Source organism: Synchiropus splendidus, chromosome 13, assembly GCF_027744825.2.
Source record: "Synchiropus splendidus isolate RoL2022-P1 chromosome 13, RoL_Sspl_1.0, whole genome shotgun sequence".
NCBI lineage: Eukaryota > Metazoa > Chordata > Actinopteri > Syngnathiformes > Callionymidae > Synchiropus > Synchiropus splendidus.
This window is the reverse complement of record NC_071346.1, coordinates 15,150,710-15,177,985: the sequence shown is the minus strand read 5'-3', so window position 1 is coordinate 15,177,985 and position 27,276 is coordinate 15,150,710. Positions and strand designations below refer to the sequence as shown.

The 27,276-nt window shown below is 42.6% G+C and overlaps 3 protein-coding genes across 8 annotated transcripts in view; 2 read left to right on the top strand and 1 right to left on the bottom strand.

Annotated features, from left to right (window-relative positions):
• Window positions 1-260: 260 nt before the first annotated feature.
• Window positions 261-17,086, top strand: xrn1 (5'-3' exoribonuclease 1). 6 transcript variants are annotated; one of them, XM_053882294.1, is made up of 41 exons: window positions 261-448; window positions 1,386-1,618; window positions 1,879-1,976; window positions 2,403-2,512; window positions 2,608-2,718; window positions 2,795-2,880; window positions 2,950-3,037; window positions 3,215-3,383; window positions 3,788-3,855; window positions 3,946-4,083; window positions 4,161-4,321; window positions 4,787-4,876; window positions 4,942-5,098; window positions 5,315-5,434; window positions 5,496-5,665; window positions 6,992-7,109; window positions 7,416-7,511; window positions 7,672-7,775; window positions 7,931-8,065; window positions 8,734-8,896; window positions 9,915-10,028; window positions 10,101-10,199; window positions 10,265-10,380; window positions 10,461-10,607; window positions 10,675-10,764; window positions 11,121-11,256; window positions 11,330-11,386; window positions 11,473-11,605; window positions 11,682-11,751; window positions 11,815-12,010; window positions 12,074-12,151; window positions 12,215-12,301; window positions 12,457-12,507; window positions 13,033-13,113; window positions 13,184-13,309; window positions 13,391-13,523; window positions 14,351-14,520; window positions 14,587-14,700; window positions 14,770-14,857; window positions 14,933-15,114; window positions 15,414-17,086. In XM_053882294.1, exons 1-41 carry the CDS (start codon window positions 374-376, stop codon window positions 15,702-15,704), a joined length of 5,049 nt encoding a protein of 1,682 aa, XP_053738269.1. In that variant the 5' UTR covers window positions 261-373; the 3' UTR covers window positions 15,705-17,086. The 6 variants fall into 6 exon arrangements, with proteins under 6 accessions (XP_053738269.1, XP_053738267.1, XP_053738268.1 ...); XM_053882292.1 differs by having other exon boundaries at window positions 14,930-15,114; window positions 15,414-17,085; XM_053882293.1 differs by having other exon boundaries at window positions 14,584-14,700; window positions 15,414-17,085.
• LOC128769048 (cysteine/serine-rich nuclear protein 1-like) lies at window positions 16,883-23,928 on the bottom strand. Its single transcript, XM_053882297.1, has 5 exons — window positions 23,697-23,928; window positions 22,138-22,348; window positions 19,474-19,736; window positions 19,103-19,405; window positions 16,883-18,073 (listed from the first exon to the last, which is right to left on the bottom strand). The coding sequence occupies exons 2-5, from the start codon at window positions 22,325-22,327 to the stop codon at window positions 17,231-17,233; spliced, it is 1,599 nt and encodes a 532-aa protein (XP_053738272.1). The 5' UTR covers window positions 22,328-22,348; window positions 23,697-23,928; the 3' UTR covers window positions 16,883-17,230.
• Window positions 20,392-27,276, top strand: part of xirp1 (xin actin binding repeat containing 1) — a 25,072-nt gene continuing 18,187 nt past the window's right edge. The window contains exons 1-4 of the mRNA XM_053882296.1: window positions 20,392-20,488; window positions 21,004-21,206; window positions 22,505-22,577; window positions 23,059-23,214. The gene's annotated coding sequence lies outside the window, so the exon portion shown is untranslated. The remainder of the gene's footprint in view (window positions 20,489-21,003; window positions 21,207-22,504; window positions 22,578-23,058; window positions 23,215-27,276) is intronic.

Here is a 27,276-nt window from a genome sequence, read left to right as displayed (position 1 = left end):
TTGAAAATAAAAAAATATATATGTGACATAAAAGTATAATTCGTATTACATTAAAGGATAAAAGGGCTAAAAATGTATTGCTTAAATGTGATAATTTAACATCAAGTATATATATATATATATATATATATATATATATATATATATATATATATATATATATATATATATATATATATATATTTTAGATAATTTCATTCGAATAATTCGCCGGAACTAAGGGTAGTATGGCTGTTTCCGTCGACTGGCGGAATGTTTTAGTCGACCAACCACGGACAGCTATTTTACGGCCGCTGGAAACACAACTGTGAATTGAATCAGATCCCATCTGACAAACCCCTTCCACCCAAATTGGAACCCGAGGCTGGTAAAGATGGGTGTCCCGAAGTTTTACCGATGGATATCAGAACGCTACCCGTGTTTGAGTGAAGTTGTCAAAGAACACCAGGTAGGAAGTCAACGCCGCAACGTAGCGCAGTTAGCAACATAGGCTAAGCTAAACAAAGGTACAAAAGTGGGGCACGGACGAGTTTGATATTTCAATTCAAATTTTCCCTTCACACAGAAATGTTAATACATTTTTGTTCTGCCTGTACATAGTAATTTAGTCAATTGTAAGTAGACTTGCAAATAACTTCTGTTATGTCATATAATAATGTACATGTACACAATTCATATTGATTTCATCAACATACCATTGTTTTATTACGGAACTCCAAAACAAAACTGTAGTTCAGTTTTCTGTTTTATCTCACATCTTTCATTATGGAACCAGAAATATTTTTTCTAGATTGTTAACGCTTGTTAGTTGTTGGTAAAGAACATTCTGACAAACAATGAAACGTTGAACGAGCCAGAAAGAAAACCTCACGTCATCGGGAGATGAGAAAGGCCCTCTCTAGTATATATTGTTCGGTATTATTGCGAAGAGTTGACAATTCTGAGGCGGTTCTGCTCCTTTAGCTGTGTTGGACTTTGGTGACCTAGATCTGCAAAACAAAGATTGGGTTACAGCTCCGTCAGCTAGTCTTGTGGAATGTCAATCTGTTGCATAAGTCACCTTCAGTGTGTATGTGCAAGTTGTCGAAACATTAACTGTGTCTAGTCATATTTCTGATCTCAGTTAACTCTGTAATGAACCATATACTCTTGGTAAAGAAGCACATAGTGTGCACTGATCAATTACACGCATTGTTACAACGTATTTATTTCATCAGCATAACCTTTAGAAAGGTTACTGCGAACAAGATGAAGCCATACAACAATAATGCTACATAACATAGATGAGTTGAGGTGATAGATAGTTGAGATTTCTGTTAATGCCATGGACTGACTTATAATGTGATGTTCTGGGCTGAGTTGTATGTTTTCTTGTCCATCTCTAGATTCCAGAGTTCGACAATCTTTACCTTGACATGAATGGAATCATCCATCAATGCTCACACCCCAATGATGAAGATGTCCACTTTCGTATTTCTGAGGAAAAGATTTTTGCTGATATTTTTCATTACCTGGAAGTGCTCTTCAGAATCATCAAGCCTCGCAAGGTTTTCTTCATGGCCGTAGATGGCGTAGCGCCCAGGGCCAAGATGAACCAACAACGAGGACGGAGATTCAGGTAATATGGACAAGGACAGGCTGAGTGTAACACAAACACATATCCATCAACATGATAATTTCAAACAGGATTCACACATTCATTTATTGAGTATATTGTGTGTGTTGTTGTATTGTAGTTGTGGTACTGAGAATCTCAATGAATGCTTGAAGCTGGCTCCCATTATAATGTTGCCACTCTGTTGTGTTTTTTTTTAATATCTTTATATCATAAACTTAATAAACAAAATCTTAACATTTTTGAACGTGTGTTATAAATAGGTCTGCCAAAGAAGCAGAAGAGAAGATCAAAAAAGCTCTGGACAAAGGAGAGGTGCTGCCCACAGAGGCTCGCTTTGACTCCAACTGCATCACCCCTGGTACGAAACCTGGCACAGCTATTTTGAAGTCATGTATTGTTGAATTGTTTGTTGTTCATATATGTTTCTAAGGCTGGGATTGATTAGTTTCACACAACATAATCAATCTGAGTAACTCAGAATAATCACTCATTGACTTCCTTTCGCTGGGAACATTTTTTCATCTCAGGTGCCACGAATTATACAATATAATGCAATAACCAAAACATCAATTATGAAGAGACTAGATGACACTGCATAAAAAGTGCACTTAATGCAGCTAAGACTTCGCTGTTCACTGGCACTCTTCCATCCTGATGTTTCTCATCCTCTTATTACTTAGATTTTTTTTTTTTTTTAATCGAGTCCCACACTAGTTTTGTCAAGTTGCTTCCCTAATATTTATGTCGTTCTGAAGTACTGACATGCAGTCACTGTGTCTAACAGGAACTGAATTCATGGTGAAACTTCAAGAGCAGCTAAAGTACTTTGTTCACAACAAAGTGTCCACTGACAAACTGTGGCAGAATGTTCGAGTCTACCTGTCCGGCCATGAGGTGGGTTGGTTTGTTTGGAAGCTAGTGTGGACTGAAGCCACCTCCAAGCACTTGCATGACAGCTGAGTTACAAAAGCTGCTGTTTGTTTGTCCAGACTCCAGGAGAAGGGGAGCATAAGATCATGGAGTTCATACGCTCTGAGAATGCCAAGCCAGGTCACAACCCTAACACCCGACACTGTCTATACGGCTTAGATGCTGACTTGGTATGAAGGTCCATATGTATAATGCAATCCCACCTATTCCTTGATCTGTATTTACATTTCACAAATCTCTCCATAGATAATGTTGGGCTTAACCAGCCATGAGTCAAACTTCTCCTTGCTAAGAGAAGAGGTTCGCTTTGGAGGGAAGAAATCACAGAAAAGGTTTGACATCATTTCATGTCTTTTTGTATGTAAAATGATATTTACTGTATTTTGTTGGCTACCTTTTAGGATAACGGCTCCAGAAGAGACAACATTCCATTTGCTTCATCTCTCTCTAATGAGAGAATACATTGACTATGAGTTCTCTACACTAAAGGTGGGACTCTCACTAAATATGAGTGCTTGATGATGATTTCCCAAAATTTAGTTTCATTTTCACAACTTTTTTTCCTGATATAAAAATGCTGAAGGACGCTACTAGGAACCACCAAGATCTATCATTATTACAATATTGTGGACTCAAGTGTCATAAAGTCACCTGTACATTTTTCAGAATCAGATCGGTTCTGACTATGACTTGGAGCGAATAATAGACGACTGGATTCTGATGGGCTTCTTAGTTGGCAATGACTTCATCCCTCACCTTCCAAACCTCCACATCAGCCACGACGCTCTGCCTTTGCTTTACAAGACCTACATGAGCGTTCTGCCAAGTCTCGGTGGTAAGTCCTGAGTGCCCTTGTATAGTCCCCTTATTGGACAGTTTCATTGTGCTAGATTAGACTAGAAACATGTATGTTTAACAGTGTTCCTTGACTGTGAAAATGTTTTTGTCTTCTTGAGCAGGCAAAACATACATAACAATACTGATCATTTCTTGATGATTATGATGCAGTTAAAATCCTTTTATGATCAGTAACACTGATTTTGGTGTAGAAATTATTTTGAATTTATCAAAACAGCGGTTCTAAACAATATTTCTCTATTAGTATTGAACTACACACAGAATTTTATGTTCATTGGATATAATTTGTTGTTGTTGTCTAACCTGTACCTCTTCCACTGTCTTGAGTGAAAACCTTTTTTTCTTCACCACATTGATCTTTAATAAATGTGTCATGCTAAGGCTACCTGAATGAGAACGGCCACCTCAACCTTGCAAACTTTGAGAAGTATCTGGAAAAACTGGCTGAGGTAACAATCTAGCGTGTCAATGATACTTATGTTTACATTTCGGCTGTTACATAGAGAGATTGTGTCAACTCTGTTTCCACTTCTCCTCAGTTTGACCGAGAGCATTTCAACGAGGTATTTGTGGATCTGAAGTGGTTTGAAAGTAAAGTGGGCAACAAATATCTGAATGAGGCAGCTGGACTGGCTGCTGAGAGGGAAGCTGGAGGCAAGGATTGTAAAGAGGCCGCGGTGGGTTGCTGTGCAGAGAGTTTGCTATATGTTTGACATGTATTCAGACTGTCATTAATGCTTGCTATTGTGTGTAGATTTCTGCTGGGGCAGGCCCTAGTTCATCAGCTATGATCATGGGTGGCATGAAACTGCCCGCCCAGGATGATGACGAGGAGGATGATCTGTTTGAGACGGAGTTCAGGCAGTACAAAAGAACGTACTACATGACCAAGATGGAAGTGGAGGTGGTGTCAGAGTGAGTGGAAGACAGATCATGTGATTTGTATTCTAAACAATTGTCTTACATTGTTATTGCAATAGACTAAAACTTTCCAATGTGTGGCATCAATCAATCCACTCTTTGTGTAGGTAGCGCATTTAAAGTGTTATTGCTGTTCATAAAAAATAGGAAAACAAGTTAAAAGGCATGGGAGCCAAAACACATAAAACAAGATGAAGAAACAGGTTCTTGTCAGTTGACTGTTTGTATATGCCATACGGATGAGTTACAGCGAGGTGAAGGCCAGAAAGATGTGTGTTTTTAACTGGGATTTAAAAACCGTGACTTGTTCCAGTACGCTGTGATTTGTTTGATCCTGCTCAAAGTCAAAGAGACAAAATTCTGCTTTTGCTCAAAGTCAAAGAGACAAAAGCAGAATTTAAAAATATAGACTGCACAGGAAAGTGTTGTAATATTGAAATTAGAATCTTTCTTTTTCAGTGAGTTTCTTGCCAAACAGGCCAAGTGCTATGTGGAGGGCATCCAGTGGATTCTCCACTACTACTACCATGGGGTTCAATCCTGGAGCTGGTGAGTCTCGAACAACTCCCACTTGATTTATCTCTTTTGTCATGTTGATGGTTTTCTGTTTGCAGGTACTACCCCTTCCACTATGCCCCCTTTCTGTCTGACATCAAGAACATTTCAGAGTTGAAGTTGACCTTTGATTTTGGAAAACCGTTCATGCCTTTTCAGCAGCTGCTGGCTGTCCTGCCCGCAGCCAGCATGGAGCTTCTGCCTCAATGTTATCGGGTAATTTTTAGTTTTATTTCAGTTTAGTTAGCTAGTTAAATGCTGTATGAATGTACTGATAAAATAAATAATAGTTCTTCCGTTTCATTATGGCTTGATAGCTTTTGTCTCATAAGTACTATTAAATAAAGCAGCCATTTTCAAAAGGATAACCTATCTAATGTCAGTGTCCTGTTTATTCAAACTGTGTTCTGTATTTTGTTTTCAATGTCCCAGCTACTGATGACGAGTGAATTTTCCCCCATCATCGAGTACTACCCAACTGACTTCAAAACTGACCTGAACGGCAAGCAGCAGGAATGGGAGGCTGTTGTTCTTATTCCCTTTATAGATGAGGTAAAGTGGACACATGAAAGTGATCGGTGACTGTTGGCTCATATGATTTCTATGTCGACAGACATGCTTGCTGGCAGCAATGGATACCTGCAATTCGAAACTGACCAAAGAAGAGAAGGCCAGGAATCGTCATACAGAGTGCGCCGTCTATACCTACGACCCTGAAATTGACTTTGCTTACGATTCCAGTCTACCCCACTTGTTCCCAAATATCGTCCACTGCCATGTCAGGTATTATTGCGTTCACCAACACATATGCACACATCTCTGTATAAAGTAGCTGCTGGAAGCCCCACTATTTAGAGAAGGTCTCCCCATGATATTCACCACAACTATGCTATTATTGTGTCGAACTGAGATTGTTTGGTAGGCCCTTGTTCAAGGTTAGGTCGTAGGCTGTCTTGGTGTCAGTTTTGTAGTTGTGTCATATTTCTGAATAATAATCTAACCCTGTTACTCCACAACTTCATTCTGAGGATCCATTCGGTGTCACTAAAACGTCTTTGATAATTAGCATTTTTCAATGCCACACAGATTGGTCAGAAACAGCTGGTTGTGCAATGTGCAATGTTGATGTTAATCCACTCCTACAGTAGTTTTTATGCTTTCGAATTTTGAACACATTTTTAAGTTGACTGTTACTGCAATAACAAGCTCCTTTGAATGTCATCTTATTGAGCTACTGTCTCCTTCTGAAACAGGGCAGAACCTATTGCAACAGCAGCAACTGGTAGCTAAAGTCAGGAAGTGAAACACTTAAGCCTATGCCACCAGCTCAAGTCAGGCAAGACAAGGCAGTTCGCAAAAACTGATGCTTCACCTACAGTGGAAGAAAAAAACTTTTCGGATGACAAAAATTTGAAATGATTTCAAATGTTATCATGAAAAATCTTAGACTAAAATGATTTTTTTGTGTGTTTCAAATGGCGTTATTGCAGGGTCAAATACATTATTTATTTTTTATTTTTTACAAGATAAACTAACAAAAATAAATCCTTGACCATTTTACCTTCTTGACATTACAGAGATTGTGCTCAAAACTGCAGAAAAACTAAATCAACCATCACATTATCAAATTAATATTTCAAATTAATATTTAGCTCACAGTAGAATGCATGAGGTTTCGGAAAACTTTTTTTCCACTACTGTTTTCCACTACTATTATCTGTATGTGGCTTTACAGCGCCCTTACACCAAGTTCTCCAGTATAGCCCCCGAAATAAATTTCCAAAAGCACCAGAGCCAAATTGAATTTTAATACAATTATATATAGTTAAAGGAATGAAGTGGAATAGGAGATGTATCATTAACATGATGTAATAATTTATGTAGATGTAATTATGTATAACTATACATCTCCTTTTTGACCTACTGCATTCTTAGGCTGTGTTTTTTTCCCTGTTATATTGTCCGAATTCTCTTCATAAAAGTGTAGTAAGACCACATACAACCCATTCCTCCTAGTACTGTTAATATAAAGAGTTATATTGTGTTATTACTCAAGAGGTTAAACACTGTCTAGTTCAGATTAATCCTCCTATAAATTGGTTTTTTAAGGAAAACCGAGATCCCACTGGATGCCTGGCACGTGTCACTGGATCATGTCTGCCGACGAATAGATCGCTCAGCTCTCTACTTCTGTGGATTCCCAACCTTGCAACACATCAAACACAAGGTAAACACAAGAAGCAGTGCATCCTGGTGATTGTGGCCTCTATTTGGCCAGCAGCATGTGGTGCATTATTAGATTGTTGACATTGCTAGCTAACCGGACACTTTTCGTAGCTTATAACTTTTTATTTTGAAGTGGTCCTGTTCATGTCGTCATCATGAGAACCAGGCATAGTTCAGTAGTTGATCAGTTAATTGAATTTGTGTGTCTAATTTGTGTCTTGTCGTCTGGTATGCTCTTCATTGTTATCATAAAATGTTCCAGCCCAATATTAATAAGCTCTCCGTTCTTTCTGTAATTGTTTTTCAGTTTGAGTTGAAGAAAAGCGGGGTGTTGGTTTTCCAGCAAAGCAGCAGAGGGGAGAACATGATTCTGGACATCATCCAGAATGATGATGAAGAGACGGTAAGTCAGAGTTGCCAACATGAAAGCTTTCACGCCGTCATGTTGGTTGCATCTAAAGACTGTAATGATGATGATGCGAACCATGCACTAACAATGCAGAAATGTGCTCCTTATGTGATGTTTTATATGTACTCCATGTCTCTTTCTTTTCACCAACCAGATATGTGACGATGTGGCAGAAGTCATTCTTGGAAAACCTGTGTTTGTCAACTGGCCGCATCTGGAGGAGGCTCGCGTTGTTGCAGTGTCAGATGGAGACACCAAGTAAGACTCATATCCCAATACTGAGGCCAAGTCAATCATTATACAGAACAAACATAATATATTTTGTTTATTGGACCTATTCCTTTTTTTAAAAATATAGTTTTTGTGGAAATGCATTAGCATAAATCCGTACACTAATGGCTTGTTCACTGCAGGTATTCTCTGGACGAGCCTCCAAATGTCCAGAAGCTCTATGAGAGAGCCTCCACTCCTCCTCCCACCAAAGTGACCTGCCTTTCTGACAAGGAGCAGAAGGACTGGGTGAAAGATGTCCAGGGAGTCACTGAGCAGTAAGGAAATAAGCCCCATTTCTGTCATTATGAGTGGTACTTCAACCATACTAATGCATGGAGGGTTGCTCATTCAAAACGGTTACATTGCGACACAAAACAACCTTCATTTTGCAAAACAAAGACGCACTCTTAGGAAAACCAAAACAAGATGTGTATTGCCTGTAATGAGAGACGGTGGTCTAAATAATACGATTTTATATTTATTACAAGAATAATAATGTAATGCCTTTGGTTGACTTTGTATGATCAAATGAATAAGTGAATATGATTTTACTTTCACTTGATTTCAAATTTTAAAAGCTGTTCATTTATCCTGATTTTAGTGTTGGTACTAAATTTTATTTTTACTTTTTACGTTAGTATTGTAGGAGATGTCTACTTTGTGCTGGACTGGCTTTTAAATGCAATTTTCTGCTAATGTGTGAAATATGATTCAAAATCGAGTGTATTTTTAGTCATCATTAAATATTGATCTATTTCTGTGGGTGTTCAGCCTGGTGTGAGTCAGAAATCACCCTGTTGCTACCTGATACAGTTACAAGTGACCTCAATCGTTTTATCCCAACTTTTTATTGTGGTTTTTTTTTAAATACTAGAGCAGCATAAAGCATTCTTGGCACCGGGTTAGAATCCAATTTCCATTTTTATTATGCTTTTCTTTGCAGCTTTCTTAAAAGAAAAGGAATCAAGATAAATGAGACGGCCGTGGTCTTGTATGCCCAACTGTTGACGGGAAGGAAGTACATCCCCAAAGCCAATGGTACAGTGGAATTGGAGAAGCAGTGGGCCAAACAGATTCTCCCTTTCGCCTACCAGACTGTGGTCAAGGTATGGACTCACGCACACCCAAAACCTTTTCTAAGTCTGATAGTTACCAAGTCATGTTGCTCAAATTTCCTAAATAGTTCATCAACTTAGTGATATCAACATGACAGGAACATTTAATTTCTAACTAAGTAAAACTGAAAGATAGTATTGCAAATATTTTTTTCTTTGGATTGAAAACAGAAATGATGATACATTCCTCAATATGCTGCTAGAGTCTGTTGATTGAGTTTTTATTTTGACCACATTTTGTAGAGACTAAAGAAGATTCAAAATTATTATTTTTTAAATTCTTGGCCAGGATGGATATTTATTTGTAATAGGTCAAATGTAGTACTTTTCAAAATACTATGGGTCTAGAATTTTTAGAAATTATTTCTAGAAATTATATTTTTACTTCATCATTGAGGAGACATCCGGCTGAAAAAGTTAAAATTTCTTTTCAGGGCCACATTGATTCCATTTTTGTAATAAGTGGCAGTCAGTTTTTCAGACGCTTGAATGCACTGGTAGAAAATTGCTGTGACATACTGTGACCAGTTCCCTTGCACTGTCTACATGACCTACAGATCTAGTTTTGCATGTCCTGCTCCTATAAATTACTCTAGATTTGTTCTGAAGTCATATGCTCTCTTCAGTGCTCAGTGGTGACAAATTGCAGGCCCTTCATCTGTTGGTTGTCCCACTTGTTCATCCAAGGCAGTGTCATGTGGTTCAGTCAGACCCTTCTCGTACACAATGGGCATGGCATACACAAATTTTTCTATTGAAGTTGGTCGCAACTCTCGAGCTGATGAGTGAAGATAGAAGGTGTTCTTGAAATATTGCATGAAAATCCAAATTGACTCCTGTTTAATGTTAACCGTTCAATTGCAATGCAAATTGAACACCTAGAGTGTAGGTTTGCATGCACATTTTCTGTGTTCAGTGGTGTCTGATCCACAGCCTTAACGCAGAAGTGAGAAGTACAGAACACTCATTAAAACGAAGTCCTGCAGCACAAATAAAACCTCTCTTGCAGGACATTAAGGCCTTCTACTCGTCTTTGACCTGCTTCAAGAGCTTAGATGAGCTGTTTTCTCCTGGAATTACTGTCTTCATGGTTGGTAACCCATACTACGCTGCAATGGGAGAGGTGTGTATGTTTTCCTTCAGTTTCCTGGGAAAGATTCTCGACGTTACAATGCAAAATACATCGCACTCACAGGTGCAGGATTCCAGTGATGTCATCAATGAAGGCCGGGTACGAGTGGTCTTCAATGTGCCGAATGAGCCGCAGTTGGATTCTCTAATCCAAAACCAGCATGTAAGATTTCTGAAAAAGAGAACTTCCTGGTCCTGAACGTGGTGTAACGTTTCTTTGTTGTTCAGAAATACTCTGTGAAGTACAGCCCTGGGTATGTCTTAGCATCTCGCTTGGGCATCACCAGCTACCTCGTCTCTCGCTTCTCAGGCACCATCTTCATTGGCAGAGGGTCAAAGAAGAAGTAAGATGACATACTGTTTTTCCACAAGAGGCAACTGATTCAGAACTTCCCAAACACTTTATTTCTCTCTCTGTCATTAGTCCTTGTGGTGAGCAAAAGGCAAATGTTGGCCTTAACCTGAAGTTCAACAGGAAGAATGAGGAGGTTCCAGGATACACCAAGAGGACTGAGAAGGAGTGGCTGTACTCTGCTGCTGTGGAAGAGCTTCTAGCTGAATACTTGGACCGGTCAGTAAAGATATATGCACTGCAAATAACATACTCATGCTAAACTTGTGTTTTGATGCCTTCACAGGTTTTCAGAAGTGTTTGACACAGTGTCAAGAAACAGCCACGATGACGTCTTCTATGAAGATGACATTTGGCCTGGAGAGGATCAGAATGGGTAAAGAGATCCACTGTGATACACAAGAACAGTACTGACTGAAAATGTAAAGTTTTTTGAAGTATATGTAGTGCGCCCCACTTATTTTGGATGCACACTCATTCAATAGCTTATGTTTTCTTGGTGGCTAGAATTCAAATCAGGTTTTGATCTGGTCAATTTGTAGCAGTAAATAGGCTGGTCAGATCACCAGATTTCTGGGAGAAAAAACACAGATTCCTGTGCGAAATCTGTTGAACCACAACATGAAATATCGATCCTTGCCCAATATATTGTGTCAGTACACCAGTAGACCATCATTTGTTTCTGTTGTGAAGGACGGATTTATTTATTTCATTATTTATTGCATTTGTCAGAGCGGAGAAGGTCGCAGAAATAACTTCATGGTTGAAAAGTCACCCCGTCAGCTCCATCAGCAGGACATCATGTGACCTGCAAGTTCTGGACTCGAGTATAGTAGAGAAGATTGAGGAAGCTGTGGAGAAGTCCAAGGTAACAAACACACACAAACACACACACTGTCTAAACTTGTGACATTTACCAACTTACTCTCAACTTCTCTCAGATTAAAAAGAGTGTGAAGAAAGTCCGTGTGACAGTCAAGCCGCATCTGCTCTTCAGAGTGAGTCTTTGTCTTCTCTGGGTTTAAATGTATATATGAATTCATAAGACGCAGATTACACTCATCCGCTACACCTTTCCTTGCAGCCCCTGGAGCAGCAGCAGGGCGTCGTACCGGATCCTGAAGCCGAGTACCGACTCTTTGATCGAGTCATCAATGTCCGGGAGAGCTTCACAGTCCCACTGGGGCTCAGAGGAACAGTCATTGGAATTAAAGGAGGTAATGATAATAGATTATTGCATTCAAATATCATGTGAATCGTTTTAACTGTTATTGGCATCGCTTGTGTCGCTAGCGGAACGTGAGGCTGAAGTTCTCTACGAGGTGTTATTTGATGAAGAGTTTGCTGGAGGTTTGAACATCAGGTAAATTTATATCACGGATTATAGATAATCTGAAGTTCCCAACCTAACTGTCCATATCCTCAGGTGTGCATCGTCTCGTGGTTACCGCCTCCCACCGTGCGCTCTCATCAACCTCACCCATGGCGCCCGAATGGACCACTCGTCCCAAAAACTCACTGCCATAGTCAAACCCCAGCCAGCTGCAGCCGCCAACTTCAATGCTCAGAGGCAGCTCGGAGGTCTCAACCATTCGCCGAGGTCACCCTTCATACCCACACAAGTAAGAGCTTTAAGCTACATGGAACAAAAGTCAGACATTGATGTTCTATTCTTCTCTACTTAGCATAACAGCAAACATGGTGTTCAGAGAGTGGCGAGCAGAAATTCCCCTGTTAAGGGTCCAATTCAGAAACAGGCAAAGGTCAGAGCTGTCTCAATTGAATGCTGTACTCTTGGTCTGTTCCTCATCTAACTTTTGTTGCAGCAGAGTAAGGACGAGTACTCAAATGTGTGGCAGGCCATGCAGAACTCCGGCCCTCCCAATAAACCCCCCACCCACTGGCATAGTAATGTAAGTGTGCGCCATGGTTTTCAAGTTCAGAAGTCATGTTTGACTGCATGTTCTGATGATTGATCAGAACCACACTGTCTATTATTCGTATGTCTGTTTGGATGTGAGCTGCATCAGAACATTGGAGGAATTTGTCTGTTGTTCTTTCCAAACAGGAAGGGAATGCACAACAAGGGAAGACCCAGAATTCAACACCAAACACCTCTGTAAGTACCAATGTGACGGAGATGGTCAGTTAGTGTGATTTTTAAAGACTATTCATGTGTTTTAAATTTTGTGTAAGTTGCAGGAGATTGTAGTTCAAATCCCACTGACTGAACCAGTGTGGGGATTCAAGTGTATCCTATCTAAATGTGGGTTACTTTCGTGTAGGATTGGTTTATGATCCATTATTGTGAGGACCACATCTGGGAGGATATTTGGCTTAGGACCATTTGGCCATTTGTGAGGGATAAAACATTAAAATAACCAGGTTACCATAATCACGTTTAAGTTGGGTTAAGAGTCCTGGTTAAGGTTAGCCATCTGTTTTGGATGGTTAAAGGGTTATGATAATGAACGGTCCCCACAGAGATAGGAATGTAAACGTGTGTTAGTATGGTTGATTTTGTGTATTAAATTAACTTTTTTAAATGTATGTCTGTGTGTGAAAGTGAAAAGTCTGCTAAATGTGTTGCACTGTTTTACACACCTTTTATGTTTAGCTTGATGTAAAATGTTCATGTTCCCAGTTACCAGCTGGAGGAATCAGACTGTTGAAAAAAAATGATGACGTCAGCACACTTTTTCCACCGAAGAACCAGGACCAGAAGGTACACAAATGAACGGTCTCAACACAGACACTGTAGGATTGTTTAGACAATGATTTTTCTTTGTTCGTAGACCACCACCGAGCTAGAAGACCTGCTAGCGAACCTGGCGATGCCCAAAGGCACTGTGCCGACACCTCCAGCCCCATCACAAACACCCCAGTCTGACGGCCCTCTGTCTCCACAGTCTTTTGCCATGGTGTGTGAGGTTTCCTCTCTGAGTCCTCCATCTTTGACTGTGGGTGAATAATCGAACATAGTGCATGCTCTTCTATCGCAGAAGGGAACCATGGTTTTAAAAGAGATGCTGAAGATCGACAGCGCAGGAGCGGCGGATCACTCCACCCACAAACCTGCGTCTATACCCTCCTCTGACAAGCAGCAGAACAAGAGAAGATCATCCAAAAAACTTGGTAAATCCTGATGCATTTCCTGGTGAAGAGGTTTCATTGTGGTGTCCCGGTTTTCAGTGGCCACTAGATGGCTCCCTTTCCTCTATAGTCTTGGTTACTATTGGGTTGGTGACAATTTGTGACTGACAATTGTTCAGGTTTGAGTAAATCATTATCAGTATTTACTTTTCATCAATGTATCAAGCAGTATAGATTTTTTCGGTTAAACTATATTAGCTCACTCACTGTTAACTGCTAACTTGTTTACTTCACTTGTTTCTTATAGTGATTTACTATCTAATCCATTGCTATTCTCTTTAGAATGTGTGAAATAACAAATTCTAAATATGGTTAGACACCCAACATGTCCAGCTTTGTTAGCTGGCCAACGCTCCTCAGACCTGAAGGTCTCTTCAGCTATATCTCAGAAGTGGCTCAGGAAAGAATGTGTGTGTGTGTGTGTGTGTTTATGCTGGTGTCCTTCTTGGCGTGGCCTCCGGCGGTGCCACCCTCTTGTTTTCCAGGTTCAGCCTATAATGTGTGGTTTTACCAAATACGGGAACTGCAATATGCAGCAATGTCATTGTTAGTATTTAAAGCAGGGGCTGGGCAAAGTTCTGTTTCTGCTCTGTTGCTGTGGCTCCACGATCATGTGAGTGTTTAGCAGAACCACAAACGCACCTCTCTTTGTGTGCACCCTTCGTTGTTCCTATCATCCCTTCCTCACAGGGAATAGATGCCAGTTACCATTGAAACCGCTCATCATCTTTTTAACCCTTATCAGGCCCTACTTCCCGCCATTTCCCGCCTCTCTCTTCTATTCATCATTGTTTCTCCACTTTTTTTAGCTGCCAACATGTCCACACCTCATGAGGAGGCGGGACAGGCTCCACCGTTGCCCCACAACGCCGGCAGCTTCCCCAACACTTTGCTGACCACCAAGGTGTCCGAGCTAGCGTGCGTGTGTGCAGCCCTGGGCATGGCTCCGCCTGAGTTCAGCTTCATCCACAACAGACAGGTGAGGCAGAAGAGGCGGTAGAATTCACAATCAGCCTGTGACGTGCACGCTGCCGTGTGTTAGCAGGGGCTGGTGGTCTGCCAGGTGAAGCTGTCCAGTGGACTGATGGTCCACGGGCCACAGTGTCAGTCTGAGAATGATGCCAAGGAGAAAGCTGCCTTCTTCGCCTTACAGAGACTGGTAACACAAACTCCCTCACTCGAGTGTGAAGTTTACTCTTGATATTCAGCTGTCTGTTTCCCTCTGCAGAACTCGGTGGGTTCTGGTTTCCCTCCTCACCCCTGTCTGTATCCGGGGATGGGTCAGATCCGCCCACCGCCCCTCTTCAATCCAGCAGGTCTGCATTCATCGCTTCACTTTTCTATCCAGCAGCATCTAATGCAGGGTTTCTCCTTTGTTGACTCTGAAGCAGGGGGCTTGCTGCTGCCCCCCCAGGGCTACCCTCCTGCGTCCCTGTGGGGAATGGCTTTTCCGCCGCACCACCCCCAGAACCAGGCCTTCTACCGAGCCACAGGAACCTTCCCTGGTGCCGGCCCACCTCAGCCTCCACCATCAGTGCCCATCGGCTCCCACAATCAGTTCATCCCACTGCAGGTCCACACACACACTTGCTTTTTTCTATCCTTTTATTCATTTTTTTCATTGCCATAGTACTGTGACCTTAACCATGACTCTGAGCCAAACTGAAACCTTATTATAATGACCCAGTTATTTTGAAATATTTTTCCTCAAATAGAGGCTTAACCTTGTGGGGTCCAGCCAAATATCCCCACAATGTCATACGGTCCTCACAAGGATAGTGTTTTGTCAAGAATTGGTCCCCACAAAGTAGGATGAACAAGTCCACATGCACAGTTTTGCAATATCACAATCAACGCACGTTTGTGTTCCAGGTGACCAAGAAAAGAGCCTCTGCCAACAAGAAGAACCAGGACACCCTGGATGGTTACAGTGGCGGCAGGAATCCATCACAGAGAGCTCCAAACCAACAGGCCCATGCACCTGCCGAGCAGAAGACCCCCGCACCTTCGTCCAACCCCAGCGCTGCGGAGGCAGTGTCTCAGCTGACTCCCCAGAAACAAACCCCTCCAGCAACAACCCGCACGCCTGGCTCCGCTTCTAAAGGAAGGCACCGAAATCGAAAGTTAGCGGTGAACTTTGAAGCGACAAAAATCTCTGAGTGAGGGTTTGGCTTCATCTGGCTTTTTAATCTATTTTTTTGTTTTTCTATGACCGCTTATATGTTCTCTGATCATGCAGCTCCGCGTCCTTCACTAGTGGATGAGGAGCGTTTTAAAAAGACCATGATGGAGACCGAGGTGTGTCAGCAGCTCGAACACACTTACACTACTGAATAAATGGAGAGGAAAAAGTGGCACCTCCACTTCATACTATTCCCAACTCTACATTGACCCACTGATCTGATAACGGTTGTTCATTGAAATATAGAACACAGCCTACTTGATGGATAATGTTTTTCTAACTAGAAACAGCCTCTGTTGCCTCATTTTTATAACGACAATGGAGAAATACATCCCTGTGACTGAGGCAGGTCTCAGGGGCCCAGTCATTTTTATAACTTCAGTTCTGCTCTCTTAGAGGAGAGTGAACATTTTTCCCTGCGCCATACAGAATTTGATTTTCCCAGTATTTTTTAGCTTGTGTGTATTTTAACATTCTCCTGTTGAAAAATTCAGTTTAAGAGAATTAAGTTGTGCAGTTCATAAACAGCACTGTCAGTCTGTGGCGTGCTAGAATGTTGCTGTCAGGATCATTGTCTCAGAGTGTTGGTGTGTTGTGCTGCTGAGCACGTTCGGCCCTGTCTTCAGCGGACACTGAACTGAAACAGACCCATGTGATTCGGAATCATTATCACTATTTTTTCTTTACCTTTTTAAAAACTATCTTTGGTGGTGTTTTAGGCAGGCTAAGTATGCTTCTTAGTCATTTGTGTTATTGTTTAAACCAGATTTGTGGGTGCAGCAACCTTTAAAATCTGTGGGCGGCGGAGCACCCGCTACATTTTTGGTGATCGTGGCTTTTAAACTTGTGATTATAATCCTTATTAATCCTCTGATGCCAAACCCTGGGGACTGAAGTCATGGAGGCTCTAGTGCAATAAAGGGAGGTCTTGGAAACTGAAGCACACCTGATGTACATGTTGTTCATGAAGTGTAGATGATAATTCAGGGCTGTGCTGTACATATAAATCATTGAATACATTTTTTTTGTGACATGTCTGTGGCTTCTGGAATTTATTTCCTGCTTCAAGCTTACACTGACCTCTAGCGACAGTCGCCAGTGTCGCAGAAATATGGCCTACCTCTTTCCTGTTAAACAGAAAATAAAATGCTACAAAGGATTTAATAAATAAAATCTTAAGTTTACTTCTTAGTCACAGAACATACATAAAGAAGAACGATTCATTGTTAAATAATATCATTCATCCAGACAGTAACATAAAGCATGTGAATTTAAACATGGGCCCTTTACCTGCTGTGTATCTGAGTACTCTCTGAAATAAATACATTTACACATGAAAGGCAAACATCAGTCCTCAAGAGTGGTTTTGTCAAAGTCTTTTCTGTTGAGATGTCAAGTAATAATAACCGGACTGCATATTTACTCATAAAAATATATTTAGATAGGAGCTATGTACATCAGTCTTGATGTGTCTGTTGTGAATATAAAACCGCTGACTGTGCTGGGCTCAGTCAGATATGAGCGACTCCAGCAGGAAGGTGCTGGACTCGTAGTGCGGCAGGACCACCGAGCTGAACAACTGCAGCTGATGGAGGCTGTCGGGGAGTCTGGGAGCTTTGAAGGAGCTGTGCAGTGGTCCAGAAGGGTAGTCGCTGTCAAAGAACTCAAGGTCAGAGTCAGAGGAGAGGCTGGGATCGATGTACCTGCAGTAGTCCAGAGTGGGGGAGGGGGCACTGGAGAGACACTCCAGAGACTCTTCTTCGAAGAGGCCCCGCGCTGGGTTTGCATTTTCATCCACGTAACCTGAAGTCCTGTGGTTTTCTACCAAGGTGTTGGCAGGGAACGGAGTCGTACAGTCTGATGTGAGGCTGTGCGGCATAGGTGAGTCCGGTCTGTGAGGCAGCAGGCCGCGCTTGAAGGTGTCGTTGCTAGGGCCACACGAGGTGAGGGAATGTGCCGCTGTCTCCGAGTCGGAGCAGGACGACTCGGTCATGTTGCTGCTGCAGCTGTTCTCCTCCATCGCTGACTGCTCCGGGCTGAAGGTGAACGGCGTGACAGCAGGCATCGTGAGAGGGAGCCCTGTTTCTTCCTGGCTAAACCCGAAGGGACAGTTCTTGACCGGCTCATCGTCGACCAGTGTGGTTTCACACAGCTCTTCACACTCCACAAGGTCTTCCGGAGATCGTGTCTCGACCCCTCGACCTTTGTCTTGGACTGTCCTTTCCAGTTCCAGCCTCATGATGGTGTGGATGTAGTGAGTCCGTACTCGCCTGGCGTCGAACTCGACGTAACCCTCTGTGTTTCCACAGCCATCCTTGGAGCAGCCGCAGGGAAAGTTGAAGCGGTCCACCTGTGAGAGATGAAGAATTGCTCAGAACTCTCTTATCAAGATAAATCCATGTTCATTCTATTCCATGTGTTGGGCACTACATTCTCTCTTGAATCTGTTTAGGATGAAACTTATTAGTGGAGTTTGTCTCCAACATCATTTGTTTATGTTTAAATATAATAGTTAACTAAGTGTAGAGATGAGAAATTCAATGTTTCACGTCTCTGGTAGAACCTGCTTGTGTCTGACAGACTGCTCTGCCAGTTTTATTTAGGGGTTAAGTTGAGCCGTCTGTCTGCTGTATCTCATGTCTCTTAACAGTTGACTTTAACTATGGACCAGTCTGGACACATTTCCAAGATGCTATTGAAGAAATATTAGAAATAATGTGAATAAATGATCATTTGGTCACATTCTATTCTCTAAACCATTATACAAACTGTTGGTTCTTTCTCTTGTGTGATGAAAAACCTTTCAATCACCTCTCTCCTAAAATGGTTGTTTTTCATTGCCTTATTGAAGATTTCACTAATACTTTGACCGTTTTAGAATTTGTTGATGGTCCCTAACTGATGCCGGGTCGTAGCATTAGCGCTGCCTGTGAGAGTGTGTCCGCGATCAGTGAACCCTAATGGGGATGCGGAGGAGGACGCCGCTGCCAATACCGGAGCGGATCTCCGTCCAATATCCAACTATTTTCACCACGGTGTTGTGCAGCCCTTTTGACTGTATTTCTGCGGTCCTCATGAAGTCAGACTAAAACTTTTAGATATGTTTATATATAGAAATGTTTCTCCTAGAAGAGTTAACAGCTTTAGCACAATTTTATTGTTAGTTAAACTCTAGAACTTAAATTTAGTTTTCAATAAAGAGAACAGTGATGTGTACAATGAAACGGGTTTGATGAAACAGTGTCCTAATTTTCAGTGGCCACTGGATGGCGCTCTTGGCTTAGACATGATGTGAAGTCTGCAGTACATCAGACAGTGGCATCTGGTGGCCTCAGAAAACGTCATGTTCCCTTCAATAGTGATGTGTCCACAGTCTCACCTGACACTTGATCCCAGCCAGACTGCAGGCGCAGGTCTCCGGCTCACAGAAGCCCTGGCAGTCGCAGCCACAGTCCTCTCTACTGAGACGCAGAGCATGAAGTTGTCTCTTCTCCTCCTTGTCGATGCGCTTCACGCCAGCTGCCAGGAGAACAGCCTGGCGCTGCCTGGAAGAGTACGGCACGAGCGAGCCGCCCCCCCTCAGCTCGGCTTCACCAGCTGCCCTGTTGGCGTCTTCCTCCGGCAGGTGGTCCACGGTGAGTCTGCAGGCTTCACGCTGATCAATGGCGCCACTGCAGATCAGCTGGAAGACAAAGTCATGAGTTGAACCGTGGCCGACACATGCAGAGGTTTCTGAGGACCTGCCCTCACTTTTTGTTTGAAAGCCTCCAGCCGTTCCTCTCGCACTCGCTCCTGCAGCTTCTGCGCACGCCGGCGCTGCCGCTCCGCAGCATGCTGGGCCACTGTGTACCTCTGGAGGGCGCAGTGTCTCCGTGCCATGCCCAGGCTGCTGCCACCATGGCTGGGGACGCTGCTGAAGCCCTGGCAACGTGGGAAGCTGAAGACCGTCACCAGGTCAAAGTGCACATTGCTCTGGTGCAGCGTCAGCCGCGGCCTCTTCACGATGGAGCGAACTGACGGAGGACAAGAGAGGAGCGATGCCGTCAGAGATGGAGATATGAGTCGACACAGAGTCAGGGGTGGACTAGCAACTACAGCGGCCACCAAGGTCAGATGAAAGAAGGGACAAAGACAGAATTATGACGATGGAACACTTGAAATACTTATGCTTAAGTAACAAAAACAAAAGTGGTGACGATCATAACAAGTGCAATTCTACCATGGTATTATCAAAAGAAGCAAATTTTTTTGGATTGTCTTTTTTTTTTTTAATTTATTTATGTTACATTTTCTTTACAAAGCAGGACTCCAACCTGTTTTAACAGGTGATCTACCTTTAATGTTTGTAGTCTGCCAGGACCAAACACTGTCTGTATTATTTACCTGTATTTTTAAAACAGTCAATAACTCAATGATGTATCTATATAAATATCGGCCTCGCTTCCTATTGTTTGATGATGATTAAAGCTTGTTTATGTAGTATTTATCATCCTTATTTCATATTATATTATTTATTTACTTAACCTTCCACTGTGTTTTATTTTAGGTGCTATGAGTAGTCTTCATATATTTACGTTTCGGAGCGCATCCTTTTGATTTGGTACTGAAAATAGTTCTAACAGTCGGGAACCTTGTCTGTTTTACGATTGTAAATAAAGGTTTGAAGTTAGGCGTCATGCTAGCCGTTAGCTTCGTTAGCTCTCTCGTCCAAGAGTCAGTGGCGTCGGGGTTCAGACATGCAACACTTCGTCGTTCTGCAGTGCAGGTGAGGTAAAGCTGTGTGGTCAAGTTAGAGGAGCGTAATCTTAAAAACAATTCCAATTTGCGCTTTCGGTCAGCTTGTCTCTGTGTCGGTTTTCGTTTTCATTTTTTTATTTTCTTTCAGTTTATTTTGAGGGACAAGAGATACTAACAGAAACTGATTGAGTTAAACTGAATAAACGTTACATTGCGGAATGAACGAGTTATGGATACCTCTAAATAAAATCTTTGTTGTCTGTCATTTTCACTTCAGTCCGCCTAATGCAAACAAAATGACAGGAGTTTATAGAACCCGCTCATGTGCTTCTTCAGGTGTCCACTAGATGGAAGCACCGAGTTAGGGTCAAAAGTTGAGCATGCCCAAATACGGAGAAATACCAAACTTGTGAGGTACTTGAGGGTGGGAATCCAAGTAAACCAACAGTTGTGTTCGTTGATTGACATTCTGAGCCATATTTTTTTGTGTACCAGAGACAATACTATAGCATTGCATTACTCAGGCTGACCTCTGGTTCACAGAGCGGGTAAACAACTGCAGGCAGCTGAGCGGACCAGCACCACGCACCTGCTTCACACTGGACTTCAGAGTCAACAACACATGCAGAGGAAGCGGGCCACCAACGCTGCGGTGCAGCCCCATAGACTTGGGATATGAAATGTTTAACAGAGAGCTTGTTATCCAAATGAAGTGCCGGCGCTCAGGCAAATAACCCTGCACGGAGGTGAGAGGCATCACACACACTATCTGACCACAGCCAGGGTTTGCATTTTCATATCGGCTAGTCAAAAGAAATCTGTCACAAACAGATAAGAGGCACTCCTATGAGGAGCCTGATAAGAAAGAGAGACTTGCCTTTAAGCTGATGGAGGCTTGAATACCCTATCTGCACAGGAGCCCTGTTTCAACAGACCTTTAAAGTGGGTTTGCTGACTTCAACAGATCGTGGCCTTCGACTGTCATCATTAGCCTCTTGAGTGACACGTGTGAATAACAGTTTTGAAGCGATATCATGCTTTTCACTGAATTATTTGTATAATTTTAAGGTGATAAAGGAATGATATGAGAGTGAGGAGATGGTACGGATGTTGAAGGTCAAAAGATCAGGGGGTGATAGTGTGTTAAGTGAAGAGAGTAGAAGACAGATGGAAGTACTGCGAGGAACTAATGAAGAGAAGGTGAGTTTGAGGAGGATAATTTGAGCTGGTGGATTGGGTGTAGAAGTAGGAAGTGAGGGCAGCACGTTGGCAAGGAGAACTTCCCATGTGAGGAGCAGAGGAGTTAAGAAGAGAGAGAGAAGTGAACTGAGCAAGATTGTTTGGACCAGACTGTTCAACATGGTCTGGAAGACTGGGAGAAATAAGTTAGTCACATCTTCAGGATGTCGATAGAGAAGTACAGAGAAGGTTGCACAGTTGCACTGCGTCTGTGGATGGAGAGGGGAAGTGTGATCCTGTACGAGGAAGTCAGGAGCATCATGTGTACAAGGACAGTGAGAGGGTGGTGAGGTGCACTGTAGGAGTGACTTAAGGTGAGAGTAGGATGATACTGATTTGAGTGTAAGGAGGAGTTAGAGAGGCTCCACTGACTTCAATAGAAATGGCGTGTATTTTTCTTGTATTATACGACTGTTTGGGAGAAATGTACGGACTCACTGGGTTCACTTGTGGGTGGAGGAGGACTGTGAGGGGTGAAGTCCGGGTTCAGGTCAGATGGGCTGCTCTCTCCATCAGACTCCCACTCAGAGGATGCAGGGGAGGAGAGCGAGGAGGAGGAGGAGGAGGAGGAGTAGCAGCAGGGATGATCATCCAGCTCTTCAAACTTCCTCTTCAGGATGCCTCTCATGGTTGGGCCGAGCTGGAGACTCTGCACAGACATGATGGTGCAGTCACATCACACAGATCAATAGCCGGCACCGAGCATCACTATCCCAGAAATCACTGAATTAATAATGGCACAATAATGAGCATATGTTCCCTCAGAGGCAAACAAACAAACAGCGTTTTTTTTTTTTTTTTTTAGAATGAGTGGAGGATGAACGTGAGATGTTCCTGGTTCAGAGAGCAGCAGCCTTCCTGGTCCAGCCGGTTCTGAGGTTTGTTCAAGTTAATTAGATTATGATGTTTCCTTCAAACTCACAAGTGTAAACATGCAAAACGAGAATCTGACGTTCGCGCTGGGCCAGCTGAGCCATTAAAAAAAAAAAAAAAAAGCTTCTCTTTCCTTCTCCCAGCAGAGTAATTAACATTCCAACAATTCTTCAGGACCTTTTTTTTTGTGAAGAACATGTGCCCCAGCAGCAGCAGCAGCATGAGAGGGGCCAGGGATACAAGTGGCTGATATTTTTGGACATTTAGGTGGAAAAATATTCCAAACATGACTCAGTTAAGGACCACTGGCAACAGAAGAGCTGTTGAATAGAACATCAGAGACGCTAGTGTGTGTGGAAGCAGTGAATTTGTTGGTTTCATTTGCACAGTTACTTGACTAAAGGATGATATATATATATACTTTTTGTGTCACTTATTAAATGTGTCGCCTCGTGTATGTGTGTGTGTGTGTGTGTGTGTGTGCAGCCAAACTTCCTGGATCCATCAACAAATACGAGGTGAAACAGGAGTCATCCCCTTGTGTCATCGAGCTGTTTGCACAGTAAAAGCTGAGCAAGCAGTTTGGAATTACAGTTTGGCCCGTCTGCCCAGTCACAGCGAGACAAAATCACTCACCTACAGGTATGTAGATATACATATATGTTCTTAACGCACGAATGCATTACAGCTTCAGCTTGCCCCAGTTAGCTCGCGCCGACAGCAGAAGTAGGTGGCGCTGCACCTCCAGCGAGATACACATCAATTAGTTAAAGGTTCCCAGCAGCGCAGGCACATGCGCGTTCACGTGGAGCTGGAGGAGTGACCACACTGTACTGGTGTAATTATTAATAAGTGCACCGCTGTTTGTCAGAATGTTTTCAGCGCAAGAGAGTGGGAGGGTTTTCCCGATTGTCACTTACAATGACAACACTGTTCTCTTGTTTAACAACTTCTTCACGGAGAACTTTTCTTCACGTAAAACTCTGACATTGTTGTTTAGTTATTATACTATTTTGAATTGTCCACCACCAAACTAGACAGAAGAAAAACATGACATACATTTAATATTCCAATTCACATTAATAGTTCACAGCCAACAGAATTAATAGTTTTCGGTAACTCACCAAGAGTCGAAAGGCATCATCGTGTCACAGTGTAAAAGAGTGGGGAAGTTATCGGTCCGGCCACTCGAGCATTGTGTCACTGTTTGTGTGCAGCAGTACTGTAGTATCACAGGAGACGGCAGAGCCCTGCCAGGGAGTAGCCCAAGAGTAGCCGCTTGACAGCAAGATAGTTCCCTCCCTCCTCGAACTAGCGATCCGCTCACGTCCCCGTTTCACGCTCATTCGTACCATAGATAAATAAACAGCACTAACAAAACACAACTCGTGAGATCATGTATGTGCAGCGACAGAAAAAAACCCGTTTTACATTCAACCGTGATTAGCCCCAAACGCGTCCGCCGTGAAGCTAAATCAGACTCCGTCTTCCAGGAGGAGAGTTCGCTCTTGTTTCGTGGTTCATCTCTGACTCACCCTCGTGTCCTGACGCAGGCGGTGACACACGCAGACGCAGTGACGGGCCGACTGCCCTCTCACATTCCTGCGTGTTGTGTTCACGCTGCTACAACTGTGATCATGTGGTAAACACGCACGTAAGACTTCAACCCCCGTCGGCTGAAAATGAGCCGCCGTGACAACACCTTGGTAACAGAAAAGCTTCTAGTTCCACACACTAGGCTGCTATATTTTAGCTGTACATTTTCACAGATGATGTAAGTCACTTAGGGAAACCCATTTTAATGGAATACTGGAATGAATCTGAAGGACACAGGTCAAATTAAATATATATTTATGCAGGTTTCATATCGGTGACTGAGCTAGTCACACGTCTTGTGTACCTACAAACAAATTCAAGTCCAGTCCTCTGACCATTTGTGCCTCTTAGGCAGATTCCTTGCAGCTCACTTTCGCTGTCGTATCATTGTTTTTTTTCCCAACCAAATAGATTAAAATACATGTTTTAAAATTGTGATTTTAATCCACTATAAAGTCATGGTTGTCCTGTGGGTTACACTGCAACACCACACAGTTCTCAAGTGCTGGTACAAACACCTAATCACATAAATCTTTTCCAGTCTACTACGCAGGAAATGTCAGTTTCAGGTTTTAAGAAAATGAAAGTATACAACCCCATCTGCTGTCACTTGTCACTTGCCACTGGTTCAGGGAAAAGAAAACTCATTTAGTTCAAGATAAGGACAGAAGACTTTGCTTTGGTCATTCATTTTGCATCACTTCTACAAATAAAAATGTACCACGGCTTGAATTTTGTCTTTTAGGAGAAACTAAAGTCATAAAGATCAGCAAAACTGCTGATACAGCTAATTTCACAGGAGCTGATAAAAACACATCTTTCTTTTATCATCAATAAAACAACCTCTGTAATTCAAGAACTGTGCTGGCTCAAGCAATTTCTGAGGCAAAAGAAGCTAACCTAGCAATAGCAATGCCTAACCAGCAACCCCAAATATTCTAGAAGGAACAATGACAACACATTTTGTCACCATGGCACAATGTAAGTTGATTTATTTCAGCCATTGGACTTCATGCTGTGTTTTATAAAGTCAAGTGTGCTGTAGTGATTTTCTGGTTCTGGCTGTGGCTGCGACCCAAACCTCGTCATCTGTTCTTGGTCACATCACCAACACTTGTTCAGATTGGTTTAGAGTGACTGAGCAAGGTGCATCATTTCAGTCTGTCGAAGTCATTAGAACAATGATTGATGTTTCCTAATACAGAGGTGTCGATTGAGGTGGCACTGGTTCCTGCACAGACTTGTCATTAACCTCACAGACGCATAATTCTGTGCTTTTCAAAAACGCCGGCAAGAGACAAACTCTTAAGTGGATTAACATACCAGTCTGTTCATAAAGATAATCACAGGTTACTCTGTTGCAGACTAAGATGAAAGATTCTGGTCCAAATAGTCTTGAGCAGCAGCGGTGTGTCTTTAAAAGTGAGCACAGGTCTGTTTGATTCTAAAACACTTGATGTCCAAATACACGAGTCTGACCCACTTTGGGATCTCTGTGGGAAGTGTGTGTGTGTGCCGCACTAGCACTTACGAATACAGAAGTCATCCAAAATAGGATGAAGACACTCTGTCGTGATTCACATGATCAATATGAGGGAGTCTTCGTGACTATTTATAGTCCACTCACGCTGCCGGTACTAAAATAGATGTGAGGACTAATGGTGTAGTTGCTGTTCCCTCACAGGCATCAAGTCGCAACAGCACGTCTTTGCCGCATGTATGTCATGTCCTCATGTGTGGTGGGAGAAGATCCAGAAATATTTAGGACACGGCAGCGCAGCAGCCCAAAAGTCAATATTTACGGTGGAGAACAAAGAGCAAATACACAGCACTGAAATGCCTCACCATTACTCAGCTACCTCTACGTATTGTTGCAGTTTCTGTATTCCATATCTATTTTGTTTTACACAGATTTATTATTATAGGTTTATTATGTCACCCGACAGGTCAAGGATCATGTGGTTTTCAATCGCCTCTCTATTTAGCTGTCCTCCACCAGCGTGTGATTCATTAATTCAAATCTCTCATCATCCCATTGCCTATTTTCAGCAACAGACAGATGAGCCCCCCCCCCCCTCAGAACGGCTCACCCTGCCACAGGCAGCGAGAGCAACACATTATTGTGCTTTCAGTCCAGAGTCCACGTTATGTAATTTATAGTTAACCTACATTCTGACTCTGCCTCTCAGGTTGCTGCCGTTGGCTCTTGTGGCCCCGATTCTCCGGCAGGCTGAGCCAGCAATGGCCCAAATACACTGATATGCACTGACAAAGTTGGACAAAGCCTCTGGCATGTTCATTCTTTCATGCTCCGTCGCAGGGATTCATCCTCTGTCTCCACAGAATGTAGCCGCTCATCTGCTGGGCTCTGCCTTTCAGGTGCTGCTGGCTGTGGAGACGGGAAAATTGTCCAAATATCCAATGTGTTTCTCTGACTCATCGCCATGGAAATATCTCAAGTACACATGAGTTGGCACCTTTTTTTTTTTTTTACCTCTGAGCCTCTGATGTCATATTTTGACAGTCGCCATGGTCGCAAGGGCAAATATAGCCCGACTGTTTCTATTTTGGAGAGCAGAAAGAGAATGATTCACCATGTTTCCCTCAGCTGCAGGAGGCTGTCGTCATATACACAGTCATTCATACTATTAGTCTCACAAAATAACAGTCTGTTCAGTAGAGTTTGATATGGAGATAAGAAGTAAGTAAGTACGTTTGCTTGAAATCACTGGCAAAGCCAACTCTGAAGAGGCATATCACGCATGCGTGTTTGATGCACAGCGGGAAAATATTTAGGGAGTAAAACTAATCATTTTGGATCTATTTACATACAGAAAAAGTGACACACTTAAAGCACAGTGCAGTTGAACTTCATGGCTGAGGGGGCCCCGTTATGCTTGTCCATGTTTTAAGAGTTTCTGCAGTGTGAGCAAGAATGAGGACAAACATATGTACTGTGGTAGGGTGAGAACATTCTGACACAGAAACAATGACAGTGCTGTGAGTGACAGCGTGTGTGACTTTACACAAACTTGTTGCAATGTGGCAACAAATATCTTGCCAAGATGACACCACTGTCTGTATTTTTTTTTTTTATCATGAACAAAC